The 15,177-nt window shown below is 34.4% G+C and overlaps 2 protein-coding genes across 2 annotated transcripts; both read right to left on the bottom strand.

Annotated features, from left to right (window-relative positions):
• Positions 1–211: 211 nt before the first annotated feature.
• On the bottom strand, positions 212–9,984 carry LOC143058041 (uncharacterized). Its single transcript, XM_076231504.1, has 5 exons — positions 9,504–9,984; positions 8,098–8,232; positions 7,259–7,394; positions 4,863–5,066; positions 212–563 (listed from the first exon to the last, which is right to left on the bottom strand). Exons 1-5 carry the CDS (start codon positions 9,944–9,946, stop codon positions 342–344), a joined length of 1,140 nt encoding a protein of 379 aa, XP_076087619.1. The 5' UTR covers positions 9,947–9,984; the 3' UTR covers positions 212–341.
• Positions 9,985–10,510: 526 nt separating this feature from the next.
• On the bottom strand, positions 10,511–11,947 carry LOC143058104 (uncharacterized). The gene has a single exon (XM_076231566.1). It carries the CDS (start codon positions 11,945–11,947, stop codon positions 10,511–10,513), a length of 1,437 nt encoding a protein of 478 aa, XP_076087681.1.
• Between the last annotated feature and the right edge of the window lie 3,230 nt (positions 11,948–15,177).

Here is a 15,177-nt window from a genome sequence, read left to right as displayed (position 1 = left end):
ATTGACATTTTTTCTTTGTTAAATTGACATCGACAAGTCACACCTGTTCTTTGTTTAATCAGATTTTACTGTCTGATAGAAAATGAAAGTAATATATTCCCCTAATTAATCCACAGTCTCACTATAAGGCTTTTTTCTACTGATACAACATGGAGAATGCTGGATGAACCCTAATATTAACAAAGGTCTGATCGAAAATCAAAATGAAAGGATCTTCTTCTGATAAATCAACAGTCTCAATATATGACTCCTTCCTACTGATACAGCAAGGGGAATGCTGGATGGACCCTAATGTTAACAAAGGTCTGATGGAAAATCAAAATGACATCATCCTTCCCTGATTAATCAACAGTCTCAATATATGGTTCCCTCCTACTGATACAACATGGATAATGCTGGATGAACCCCAATGTTAACAAAGGTCTTATTAGCTCCTCTCGATCTGCTGCCTTCAAGTAATTATATGGTCTGCTATAGTAAATAACTGGTTTGTTTATGTGACGGTCTCTTGATTTCACTTCCTCAAACTGTATCTTGTTGCATTGGAAATAGGAAAATGTTATCTGAAAAATAATATCATGTATTATACTTAACACTTTGATGCTCCTTTGTCATATAATACATGTAGAACAAATAATTAATTCCACTTTTGGTTAATTGGCAGATTAAATTTCCTTTCAGTTAAAATACTTACTGGGAGATTACCAACCCCTAGAATTATAAACTACCATATCCCCCTAAGAGCTGTGCACGATTTTTTGTTAATTGGTTTTAGTTCAATGTTTTTTGACAAGAATTTCAAATACTGATAAAAAAACCAAGAGGCTTCAAATAGCTTGTTGAATCACTCACCTAGTAAAATATATGCCATTATGATTTTTCTTGTCTTTATTTCAATCAGTTATGTTTGTTTATTTGTGAATCTCATTTTGTGACATTTTTGATGGTCTTGTACGCATTATCATATTCACCTGTTTACACCTGATTACATTTCACACACCTCCTGAATTAAAGTTATCACTGGGTTTTACTAACAAAAGCAACACAACAGGTGCAACATGAGGAGCAGGATCTGCTTGTCCTTCTGGAGCACCTGAAACCATCCCCCAGCTTTTTGAAAGGACTCATGTTGCTCAGTCTTTGAGTTTCTATGTTGTGTTTTTGTACTACTGTATGTCTGTTTGTCTTTTTTCTTTTATAGCCATAATATTGTCAAAGTATGTTTTCCTTGTTTGTTTGAATGTCCATTTGGTATCTCTATCAAACCTATTTTTTGCTATATTTCGCCTCTCTATTAAACCTATCAATATATGGTTTGCCTCTCTATTAAACCTATCAATATATGGTTTGCCTCTCTATTAAACCTATCTTTATATAGTTTGCCTCCCTATTAAACCGATCTATTAAAGTTTTTAAAATCAAAGGCAATACGATTGCAATAAATCCTAACTGGAATGATAATTTAGTTATGTTGACTTGATCTAATGTGTTAAATATGTTTGCTTATTTCCCTCTTTCTTTAATAGTTTCTGCAAAAATTGTTAAAATGTTTTAAAACCATCTTTCAAGGGCATTAACTCATATACAATGTAAGTGGCCAATTGATAACTAAATCCAAGTTGACTTATTTGTAAATCTAATTTTCTTACATATAAGACTAAAACTGCATATTTATCCAATGTTTTATATTAAAGGGGAACTAGCTACGAGATATATAAACTAGAGGCTCTAAAGAGCCTGTGTCGCTCACCTTGGTCTATGTGAATATTAAACAAAGGAAGCAGATAGATTCATGACAAAATTGTGTTTTGGTGATGGTGATGTGTTTGTACATCTTACTTTACTGAACATTCTTGCTACTTACAATTATCTCTATCTATAACTTGGCCCAGTAGTTTCAGTGGAAAATGTTAGTTAAAATTTACAAATTTTATGAAAATTGTTAAAAATTGACTATAAAGGACAATAACTCCTTAGGGGTCAATTGACCATTTCCGTCATGTTGACTTATTTGTAAATCTTACTTTGCTTAACATTATTGATGTTTACAGTTTAATCTATCTATAATAATATTCAAGATAATAACCAAAAACAGCAAAATTTCCTTAAAATTACCAATTCAGGGGCAGCAACCCAACAACAGGTTGTCAGATTCATCTGAAAATTTCAGGGCAGATAGATCTTGACCTGATAAACAATTTTACCCCTGTCAAATTTGCTCTAAAGGCTGCGGTTTCAGAGTTATAAGCCAAAATCTACATTTCACCCCTATGTTCTATTTTTAGCCATGGCCGCCATCTTGGTTGGTTGGCCAGGTCACGGGACACAAATTTTAAACTAATTACCCCAATGATGATTGTGGCCAAGTTTGGTTTAATTTGACCCAGTAGTTTCAGAGGAGAAGGTTTTTGTAAAAGATAACTAAGATTTACAAAATGGTTAAAAATTGACTATAAAGGGCAATAACTCCTAAAGAAATCAACAGACCATTTTGGTCCTGTTGACTTATTTGTAGATCTTACTTTGCTGAACATTTTTGCTGTTTACAGTTTATCTCTATCTATAATAATATTCAAGATAATAACCAAAAACAGCAAAATGTCCTTAAAATTACCAATTCAGGGGCAGCAACCTATCAACGGGTTGTCCAATTCATCTCAAAATTTCAGGGCAGATAGATCTTGACCTGATAAACAATTTTACCTGATGACAGATTTGCTCTAAATGCTTTGGTTTTTGAGTGATAAGCCAAAAACTGCATTTTACCCCTATGTTCTATTTTTAGCCATGGCGGCCATCTTGGTTGGCTGGCCAGTTCACCGGACACATTTTTTTAACTAGATACCCCAATGATGATTGTGGTCAAGTTTGGTTTAATTTGGCCCAGTAGTTTCAGAGGAGAAGATTTTTGTAAAAGATGACCAAGATTTACGAAAAATGGTTAAAAATTGACTATAAAGGGCAATAACTCCTAAAGGGGTCAACAGACCATTTTGGTCTTGTTGACTTATTTGTAGATCTTCCTTTACTGAACATTTTTGCTGTTTACAGTTTACCTCTATCTATGATAATATTCAAGATAATAACCAAAAACAGCAAAATTTCCTTAAAATTACCATTTCAGGGGCAGTAACCCAACAACGGAATGTCCGATTCATCTGAAAATTTCAGGGCAGATAGATCTTGACCTGATGAACAATATTACCCCCATGTCAGATTTGCTCTAAATGCTTTGGTTTTTGAGTTATAAGCCAAAAACTGCATTTTACCCCTATGTTCTATTTTTAGCCATGGCGGCCATCTTGGTTGGTTGGCCGGGTCACCGGACACAATTTTTAAACTATATACCCTAATAATGATTGTGGCCAAGTTTGGTAAAAATTGGCCCAGTAGTTTCAGAGGAGAAGATTTTTGTAAAAGCTAACGACGGACGACGACGACGACGACGACGACGGACGACGGACGAAAAAGCTCACTTGGCCCTTTGGGCCAGGTGAGCTAAAAATCTAATATATTATTTTTTTTGCTCAATCACTATTGAAATGCAAATAGTGAAATAATAATTAGTTTTTAGCAGCCAGTATATCATTTGTATATCTTTTTAATAAAAGGATAACCAGATGCTCCGTGGGGCGCAGCTTTATACGACCACAGAGTTCGAACCCTGAACATTGGGGTAAGTATGGACACAACATTCAAGCTTGATACAGCTCTGAATTTGGATTGTGATTAAATAGTTGACACAACACAGGTTTCTGACACATAATGAATGTGGTCTAAGAACTTAAACTTAAAAACTTTAGATTTTAAATTGGACATTAACTATTATGGTCCAATATCCAAAATCTAAATACATGGTTGGATTCAGCATATCAAAGAACCCCAAGAATTCAATTTTTGATGAAATCAAATAAAGTTAAATTTTGGGCTCTTTAGACCTCAATGTGGACCAATCTGAAAACCGGCCCTAAACATCAAAAATCTAAATACATGGTTAGATTAAGCATATACCAAAGAACCCCATATATACAATTTTTGTTGAAATCAAACAAAGTTTAATTTTGGACCGCAATTTTGACCAACTTGAAAACTGGGCCTATAATCAAAAATCTAAATACAGGTTTAGATTCAGCATATCAAAGAACCCCAAGGATTCAATTTTTGTTGATATCAAACAAAGTTTACTTTGGACCACGATTTGGACCAACTTGAAAACTGGACCCATAATAAAAATTATAAGTACATGTTTAGATTCAGCATATCAAAGAACCCCAAGGATTCAATTTTTGTTGGACCCTAATTTCCAAACTGTTGGGACCAAAACTTCTAAAATCAATCCCAACCTTCAATTTATGGTCATAAACCTTGTGTTTAAATTTCATAGATTTCTATTCACTTATACTAAAGTTATAGTGCAAAAAACAAAAGTCTTCGGACGCCGCCGACAACGACGACACCAACATGATACCAATATACGACCAAAAAATTTTCAATTTTTGCGGTCGTATAAAAATCAGTAAAACTAATTAGATTGACCACCAGTCAATGTTTTATGACCACAATAAATGGCCAACATCCAGTTTTTATGATTGGTGGGTCCAAAAACTATAATATGTCTCATAAGCCAAATAACACTCATTGAATAAACATTAATAAAATAATCAAGCTTCTAGGTGTACTAGTGGCGGATCCAGAGATTTTCATAAGGGGAGGACTGACTTCCTAAGAGGGGGTTGCTTGAGACATGCTTCAGTAGTTCCCTATATAGTCAACCAATTTTTCCCACCCTAGCCACTTGAAAAACCCTCTAAATCCACCTCTGTCTACTTTAAAATACAGAGTTTAACAATTACAATGCTTACATGTGTCTTCTGAACAATAATTCCAAGAAGACCATTATTCTCAGACAGTGGGAAATGAACTAAGAGTTCCCCACCATGCTGTCCTTGTAACACTTCATCTAGATGCTGTATAACTTTCTCTTTGTCCTCTCTTTTTTTTCTCTTTCTGTTATTATCCTGATCAACAGGAAATAATTCTTCTCTTCTCCTAAAATCTTTTGTAACCTGTAAATACAATGAAATCTCAGTTTAACCTGTAAATAAATACAAAGAAAGTTGACCTTAATCTGTAAATACAGTAAAATTTATCAGACCAAGCTATAAAAAGGTACCATTGAGATTGCATTTCATTGGATATTGCTCTATTTGTTTTTACATGGTTTTGTTTTTGTTTGTATGCATGTATAGATGTCTAAACATGTGACAAATTAACAACAGACCTTCTTTATTGGATATTAACCAGAGTTCTCCCAAGGAATTTTGGATAGCAACAGGATAATTTGTGTGGACAGCTTGGTAAAAAGATTTGTACAATCAGTTTGGTTGTGTCGCGTCAATTAGCTATATATATAGTCACTGTAGTTTTTATGTCTTTTGTTTTGTTTTAATACTGTGGCACTGTGTTATGTAGACATTGCGTAAGAACATTATCAGTAAAAAAAAAGTAAATCAATAAACAGTTTATATACTTTAATATTTAAATAAATTGCTTCGCCGAGCACAGCTGGATACGACCACAGAGGTCCAATCCGAAACAATTGGGACAAAAATGAACACAATATTTGCGCCTAATACAGGTCTGAATTTGGATTGTAATTAAATATTTGACACAGAATAAGTTTCGGACACAGAATAACTGTAGTCAAAGAACTTAGAATTGATTATATGATTTGAAATTATATACTTTTTGCTTTTGTGCAATTCATTATGCTGTTGTGAATTAATTCCCCCCCCCCCAAAAAAAAGTTGAACGTCCCCTTTTTAGCTTTTGTGCAATACACTATATATGCTGTTGTGCAATACACCTTGCTGTTGTATATTGATCTCCCCCCCCAAACCCACCCCTAAAAAAATGTTTACCCCCTTTTTTGCTTGTGTGCAATACACTACGCTGGCCTATTGACGCCCCTTTTTTTGTTGCAAATAGTCCAAAACCTGACATTTCATTATACATATTTACATTACAAGTAGTGTAAGGGAGGTAAATCCAAAAATATGGAGATCCATTCACTTAAACTAAAGTTATTGTCTGGACACTAAATGGGTCTTCAGACGATGACCCAGGCGACGACATGATAGCATTACATAAAAACTAAATTTAACACAATTCTTTAAAAAATATTCATCTAAAAAATCACAGAATTATAAAATCCATTATCAAAACCAAAGATCTATCCCAAGCGTTCATGTTGCTCAATTTTAAGTTTTCTGTGCATATTTTTTTTAGTTGTTTATCATTTATTTTGCCCTGTCTTTCTTTTGCTTTCCACTGTGTTTACCTCTCCTTTGTTTAATTTTCTAAATAATTTTTCATCTCATGTATTGACATTTATGTGCTTATATTATATTTGTTTTTGTACTCCTATGAAGCAGAATTCTTTCAAACCCTTCTTTGTTCATAGAGACGAATAGAAAAAGCACCTTGCACAATTTTTTATTTTACTTTCAGATATATTGATTGTGTCTTTTTCACTGATTAACCCATATTTCAGCCACTTCTTACATCTCATATACATGTATATCCCAGTGAACTTGAAATTAAAGATACTAGAAGAACTTCTGCATGTCTTGATCTTTTCCAAAAAAATCATACATTGCAGACCAGTGGTCCTTTAAGGACCTAGTATTAACAGTTGAATAACCTGTGGTTATACAGGGCTAACACCATAACTTAATATGTAAAATATATATTAAAGTACCAAGTATTGAGTTTCCTCTGAATCAAATCATGCTACACGGACAAGTAAATTAAAAATTCTTAAAAATTTCTAAAAATGTTAAATGTTTGACCTATCCCATAAAGGTTTCAAAACATTGCCTAACAAGAACGTGTCCTCAGTACACGAATGCCCCACTCGCACTATCATTTTCCATGTTCAGTGGACCGTGAAATTGGGGTAAAAACTCTAATTTGGCATTAAAATTAGAAAGATCATATCATAGGGGACATGTGTACTAAGTTTGAAGTCGATTGGACTTAAACTTCATCAAAAACTACCTTGACCAAAAACTTTAACCTGAAGCGGGACAGACGGACGGACGAACGAACGGACGGACGGACGGACGAACGAACGGACGGACGGACGAACGAACGGACGGACGAACGAACGGACAGACGGACGCACAGACCAGAAAACATAATGCCCCTAGGTGGGGCATAAAAATAATCAATCTTGGCTGTATACAAATAAACATACCTTACAGAGGGCTAGTATCTTTAACCTTTCATCATCTTTATCTGTATGAGTGACATCTGGGAAAATTAAGTCTGGAAGGGAGGTAACTGTAGTATTCCCAATTTCAATATTTGCTGCTCTTAGTACAGAGGAACTCCTAAAAATAAAAAACTTATTTCACAAATGTTCTGGCAAATATCTTGCTTTTTCTGGTCAATTTATTTGGTTCTAACTGACAGGCTCTAGACAAACTTCCTAAAAAAAAAATTCTTTACAAATGTTTTGATAAATGACTTTTTTTTCAATTAATTTAATAATCACCAACTACAATGTAAAAGGATCTTGAAATGATGGTTTTAAAAGAAAAATATATAACCTGTGGATATTGTTTTCTCTAGTCTAATGTCCTTCTATGATTAAGATCATATTTTAGTTATGCAAACATGAATATTTCCTTGATATTTTGGGAGATGATTAAAAATATGATATAATGTTTGGTCTGAATTCACAATTTGGTCTTATATTTGAAGATCAATATTATTCTGGACAGCAAAATAGTATTGGACAATCACATAATGACAAAGGAATCTCCCATATGGTTAAACATGTAAATACCTTGGACAAACCCGTGCTTATCTCCTGGAAAGAATGTGTAAAAAAATCAATGCTGTAATTTCTTAAAATTTATTTGGAGTTGTCTCTCTTGAACCATAATATATAAATGTACATATATAAGACTGATTTTAAAAATGTACTTCATGTACTTTGACCTTAAGATGTTGATAATGCTCATATATTTGAACATTTTTATACATGTACATACATGTGAAATATGTATTTGTATAAGATGGGGTACTTACAAACTTGTCAATCCAAACATTGCAGCAAATTCTTGAAACAAGCTTTGATACATTCTTTCTGTTATTTCTTGTTTTTCTCTTATCATACTAATGTTGATCAGTTGCTGTGCAAATAATTCTCCATGAACTTGAAATCTAAGGAAGAGAAAAAGATGCAAATCATTTTCTAAGAATTTAAGATTTTCAGCAGATAAAATAACATGTTCAAAAGAAAATCATTCTACATGAACTTGAAATCTGAAGAATATAAAATATTAAAATCATTCTACATGAACTTGAAATCTGAAAAATATAAAATAAGAAAATCATTTTACATGAACTTAAAATCTGAAGAATACATGTATGTACATGTAATAAGCAAGTCATTCTACATAAACACAGGCACTTGTCTGAGAAAAAAATATTCCTATATACATTGTACCTTAATATAACTTATATTTCTTATATTAAGGGTACCTGTATATTAGAAAAAAAAATCTGAGACAAATGCCTGTGTACAAAAATGATAAACTTGAAATCTAAAAAAAAGTGTAATAAAAAAAAAAAATCCCGGAGTATAAACTTTATCTCAAGAAGATAGTATATAATCAAATTACTTTCCATGATTTTAAATGCAGGGTTCAACATTAACGCCTGTCCACCTGTTTGGGAGGAAGTAAAAATTAATGATGGATAGAAAGACCTATTTGAGGAATTCAGGATTGAGTTGATAAATTAAAGGGAATTTGGCAAGACCCAGATATTTGTCTAAACTTCAGGATTTAGTCATAATTCATTATTGTGATGCAGAAACTGGCGCATAATTTTTATGCAAATTTGGGATATAATATGACATTTATTCTTTCAGATGTTCAGGAAATAAGGATGAGACCAACTATTACCCCTCTCAGTTAAAAGAGAAAGCTAATTACACTCCCCCTCCCTGACTTTTAAGTTCTTAAGAAAAACAAAATTTGCACAAGTGGCAATGGTGGATCGATGGGTGAGGTTGGAGGGGGTTTTAACCACCCTTATTTGTGATGATCAATGTACTGTAAACTAACTTATTTTCGCGAACGATTTATTTTCGTGACTTTCACGAGTAGGAGAATTTTGCGATAATAAATCCTCTCGATTATGTAGAACTTTTATGTAACTACATCAAGTAAATTTGAGATTCGCAAAATTAAAATGCGGCGAAATGGACTTGAACATGTTGAAAGGGCTAAACGCGAAATATAGTATTCACGAAAATAAGTTGGATTACAATTTTTGAATGGGGACTTATGGTTGGAACCCCCTTTCTCCTGGGTTTGGCTAAGAATGAAATAGCCATGAGCTGGCCAAAGAAAAAATCACTCTTGACTCCAATCCCAAAACATGCAAATTTATAAGCTATATCACATGATTAACTAATTCAAAATTACTTTTGATATAACTGTATATCTAATTTGTCATCACAATGAGGTGGCTGAATGTTCCATTTACTTATATCATAATAATGACGATTTTTAAAATCAGCTACCATCATTTCAAAAGCTGCACAGGGTTCAATATTTTCAACTTCATCAGCATCTAATACATGACAATTAGTATCAAATCCTATTATGCTATGTTTTGCTATTGCCGTTTTACAACGTTCAACGCGACTTAAAATTTTAGGATCGTTTACACTAAAAGCAAAGGAGATCAAATCCATAGGATTAAATGATTTTGTAAGAATGCTGTCAATGTCCAACGTATTTAGAGTATTTCGGGTCCATTGTGAAGTGCAGTCCTCAATATCTGCTTCCATTGGTATGACAATTCTTTGTTGGTCCCTGATATTGTGCTGAAATAGTTCAAATAAAGTTGGGATTTTGTCTGCCATAATTTTCTCTGTGGGGATATAGAGGAATGGGAAATGAAACGAGTGTTATTGTACAATATACAATTGTAATATTCCCTGTATCTCTCTCCTTAATACGGAGAACTTCATTCTTGTATGCGCAAAGACATATTTATGTCTCTGGTATGCGTAATTTTTTTTTTTAAAGAATTGCTCAAAGCTGGGAAGTATATCTAACATAAATATATATATGTTCCTGCTCAAAGTAAAAATCATAAAAATTCTAACTTATCATGTAAAAAGTCTTTTAAAAACTGTAAACTTCCCATGTAAAAGTTAAAATAAAACCTGTAAACATCCCTTGTAAATACACATAATTTAAAACTTAACAGGTAACAAATGTAAATAGTGTATATAATGTTGTTGTGTTACGCTTGTTAATTTTTTCTTCATTTTTAGCTCACCTGGCCCGAAGGTCCAAGTGAACTTTCCTGATCCTGATCCTAAGGTCAATAATTGACACTACTGTTCTCTGTGTGCTATCTTCCTCCTCTTATGGTACACCGTTGCTCGAGGTAATATCTCGCGGTACTTTGGTATACTTGTTTAGGCGCAGGATCGGGAATCAGGGATTGCAAGTTCTTGGAATCTCCCTGATTTTGTAATATATTCCCCTACAATTTGCGATGTTGCTTCGTAGGTTTCTCTTTTTGGTGGTGCTAGTATTGACTGTATATTTGTTGGATCGATGTTAAGTAGTTCCATTTGTCTTCGCATGTCCTCTCTTTCTTGTTGGTATCTTGGGCAGTATAGCAGGAAGTGTTCTGATGTTTCTTCTTCTCCGCATTCACAATATGGCGTGAGGGATTGACCGATTTGGTTTCTGTATTTGTTAAGTCTGCTGTAGCCCGTTCTTATTTCTGACAATATTCTTCCTATTTGGTTGTTAGGCTTGTCTAGTTGTGCGTCCTTACCAACGATAGGAATTAGGTTGAAAAGCTGTCTTCCAGTTTCACTAATTGTCCATCTGCTTTGCCATTTGAGTTTTGTAGACATCTTGACTGCACATCTTACATCTGACATGGTTATGACATTATACTGATCATTTAGTGATGAGGCCTCTTTTGCAGCGTCTTTTGCCAACTGGTCCGCTATCTCGTTCCCGGCTATATTAGCATGGCCTGGGATCCAAGATAGGGTTGTTAGTATGCCGTGTCTTAAGAGCGTTCCCATGCATTCTTTGATATCAGTAATTGTGTCGATGTAGTTAGAAGATTTCCAGTTCAGAGTCAAGATGCCTACAGCAGTCTGGCTATCTGACAGTATTTTAAGCTCAGAAAACTGGTCCTTTATAGTCGTTATACAGTGCTCCAGGACCACTAGTATGGCTACTAGTTCAGCAAGAAGTATCGATCCTCTATTAGCTACTGGCCTCTTTAGACTTATGCCTTGGCTATTTCCAGAATATACTACTGCTCCTGCCCCACATGGTCCCGGGTTACCTTGACATGAACCATCAGTGAATGCCACTACTGTTGAGTCTGTGCTGTCTCCTAATAGGTCCTTTACAACCTGTTTACTTTCAACAGTTTGTTCGGCTGTTCTGTTCTTTGAGCTACCTAGACGACTCCAATAACTTGGTGATCTCCTTAGCATGACATCTACACCAGCTTTGTATGTGAATTCTGGTTCTATAAGTTTGATGTCAACTTTCGTGGCTTTGAACATGTCTATGGATTGGTTTATAGCTTTACCAAATGGAGAATCCTGTTGTTCATAGGTTGCGTTGTTTGTTAAATACTGTTCTAGTTGTTGTTTAATTGGTTCTGCTATGTTCTTTGATTGTATTTTTGCCAGTTCACGTACTGATATTTCCTCTATTCTGAGGTCTATGGGTTGTATGTTGGCTTCAACTTCCATTGCCTCTCTACCTGATGTTCCTGGTAGTCCTAGGCATATTGACAAGCCTTTTCTTTGTACAGCTTCTAACTTCTTCATATTCTCTGCAGATGTTATTTGCCAGACTGGGCATGCATACTCCATGATAGATCTAACCATGCTGTTGTATATTTGGAGTAGTTTTGATCTTGATATTCCTCCCATGCCCTTAATATCTCTAATTACATATATTGCATTATTTGCCCTCTTCTGCATCAGATTGATGTGGGTGTCAAATTTAAGCTTCTCGTCTAGAGTTACTCCAAGTAGCTTCGGTGTTGGACTATATCTATAGGAGAAGGAGTTGACTTTTAATGTTTTCTGCTCTGCATCTGTGTTGCCTTTTGAGAATAGGCATACTTCACACTTTTCCAGGTTTACATTAATTCTCCATTTTTCTGTCCATTTTAAAATAGTTTTGACATCCTCTGAAGTTCTTTCTTTCATTTCCTTTATATCTTTCCCCTTATGCCATACAGTGCCATCATCTGCAAACTTGCAATTTTCTCCTTTTGTGTTATCCATTATATCAGCTATGAATATGTTAAACAAGGTGGGTGATAGTACTGACCCTTGTGGCAAGCCGATTTTGGTATCAAATTGTTCTCCAAAGAAGTTATTCAGCATACATCTGGCTGTTCGATTTGTGAGAAAGCTGTTTATCCATAACCAGGTTTTTCCCTTTATCCCAAGTTTATGCAGCTTGATCATTAACCCCTCACGCCATATTGAGTCATATGCCTTTTCAAGGTCCACTAGCCATGCAAGAGTTGATTCATCCTCATTGAAACCATCAGCTATTGTTTGGACTAACCGAAGTAGAGCATTGGTGGTTGAGTGATTCTTTCTGAACCCTTCTTGAGTTAAATCAATCAATCTGTGACCCTCAATATATGCCACAATGCGTTCTAGGATTACTCTCTCCATTAGTTTGCATATAATGCAAGTTAGGTTGATTGGTCTGTAAGAAGAGGATGAGTAATAGCTGGTTTTTCCTGGTTTTCTTAGAAATTTTACATCTGCCATTTTCCATTCTGTTGGTAATTCCCCTTTTTGCCATATGATGTTCATCATTGTTACTAAGGCTTCTGTAAATTTGTCACCTGCATGCTTATAGAATTCAGCATCACTTGGCGTCCGTCGTCCGTCGTCGTCGTTAACTTTTACAAAAATCTTCTCCTCTAAAACTACTTGGCCAAATTTAACCAAACTTCGCCACAATCAGTATTGGGGTTTTTAGTTTAAAAAACATGTCCGGTGACCTGGCCAACCAACCAAGATGGCCGCCATGGCTAAAAATAGAACATAGGGGGTAAAATGCAGTTTTTGGCTTATAACTCAAAAACCAAAGCAATAAGAGCAAATCTGACTAGCTAAAATTGTTTATCAGGTCAAGATCTATCTGCCCTGAAATTTTCAGATGAATCGGACAACCCGTTGTTAGGTTGCCGTCCCTGAATTGGAAGTTTTAAGGAAATTTTGCTGTGTTTGGTTATTATCTTGAATATTATTATAGATAGAGATAAACTGTAAACAGCAATAATGTTCAGCAAAGTAAGATTTACAAATAAGTCAACATGACCAAAATGGTCAGTTGACCCCTTTAGGAGTTATTGCCCTTTATAGTCAACTTTTAACCATGATTTTTTGTAAGTCTTAGTAATCTTTTAGAAAAATTTTCTCCTCTAAAACTACTGGACCGAATTAAACAAAACTTGGCCATAATCATCACTGGGGTATCTTGTTTAAAAAATGTGTCCGGTAACTCGGCCAACCAACCAAGATGGCCGCCATGGCTAAAAATAGAACATAAGGGTAAAATGCAGTTTTTGGCTTATAACTCAAAAACCAAAGCATTTAGAGCAAATCTGACAGGAAGTGAAATTGTATATCAGGTAAAAATCTATCTGCCCTGGAATTTTCAGATAAATCGGATAACCAATTGTTAGGTTGCTGCCCCTGAATTGGTAATTTTAAGGAAATTTTGCTGTTTTTGGTTATTGCCTTGAATACTATAATAGATAGAAATAAACTGTAAACAGCAATAATGTACAGCAAAGTAAGACCTAAAAATAAGTCAATACGACCAAAATGGTCAATTGACCCCTAAGGAGTTATTGCCCTTCATAGTCAATTTTTAACAATTTTCATATAATTTGTAGATTTTCACTAACATTTTCCACTGAAACTACTGGGCCAAGTTCATTATAGATAGAGATAATTGTAAGCAGCAAAAATGTTAAGTAAAGTAAGATCTAAAAACACATCACCATCACCAAAACACAATTTTGTGATGAATCCATCTGTGTCCTTGTTGACTAAGGTGAGCGACACAGGCTCAGTAGAGCCTCTAGTTTGTTTTTTGTTTTTTGTTGTTTTTTTTTTTTTTGTGGTGGAACTGTTCGACATACGAAAGTATGGTTACCCTATAAAGGATGTAAAGATCCAGAGAAGAAGAAGTATATCATTCTTATGATAATTACCTACTCAGTACAATAAATGGTATATGCATATTATGGGGGGGGGGGGGTATAAATGTATCACTAGTCTATTAATGAGGTGAAACCTAGGAAGAGACTATTTATTGTCATAAGAATTTGGTGTACAGAATAAAGAATAACCACGGGCCAATACAACAGAAAAATAATAAAGAATAGAGCAACATAAGCGAACAAATAAAACAGAACAAAAAATAGAGAATACTGAACAAAATTCATTAAGAATAGAGAAAGAAAGTAAGAATAAAGACTTGAAGGATCTCTGTCATTTAAAACTTTTTTCATTGATTCCTTGACACATGATCTAAATTGGGACTCGTTTGTCTTGTAGTGGGTTGAATTGGTGGTCTGACACCTACACTTCTGAACCCAATTTTTCTCTATTCTTTCATCATTTGGCCCATTTTCTCAAATTTTTATTTTTAAGTCAATTATTCTCTATTTTGTATATAAAAAACCTACACCCGATGGCAGACTCATCATCATGAACATTATTTATTTGCCTGCATTTTGGTTGCCATGAAGAGGTTTATAACTTTCAAATCACCTTTCTGCAATACCTTCATTTTTATACTTGTATGCAGATAAGCATTGATTTCAGCGAAAATCATTTGAAACCAAACAACAGAATCTCAAGAAACTTTGTAGATAATAAGGACTACTCTGAAGATGTGCATAACAACAAATAAATAATTATTCATTTTTTTCTAGGAGTTATGCCCCTTTGAACTTAAGGCCTTAAAGTGAGCCAGAAATATACTACTGCAACAGTTTGTCGTTGCAACTCTTTTGAGACTACACAAAATAATTTCATGAAATTTTGTAAATAATAAGGAC

The sequence above is a fragment of the Mytilus galloprovincialis genome, chromosome 14 (genome assembly GCF_965363235.1).
Source record: "Mytilus galloprovincialis chromosome 14, xbMytGall1.hap1.1, whole genome shotgun sequence".
NCBI classification, from domain to species: domain Eukaryota; kingdom Metazoa; phylum Mollusca; class Bivalvia; order Mytilida; family Mytilidae; genus Mytilus; species Mytilus galloprovincialis.
The sequence above is the reverse complement of the archived record's forward strand: the minus strand, read 5'-3'. Positions and strand labels throughout refer to the sequence as shown.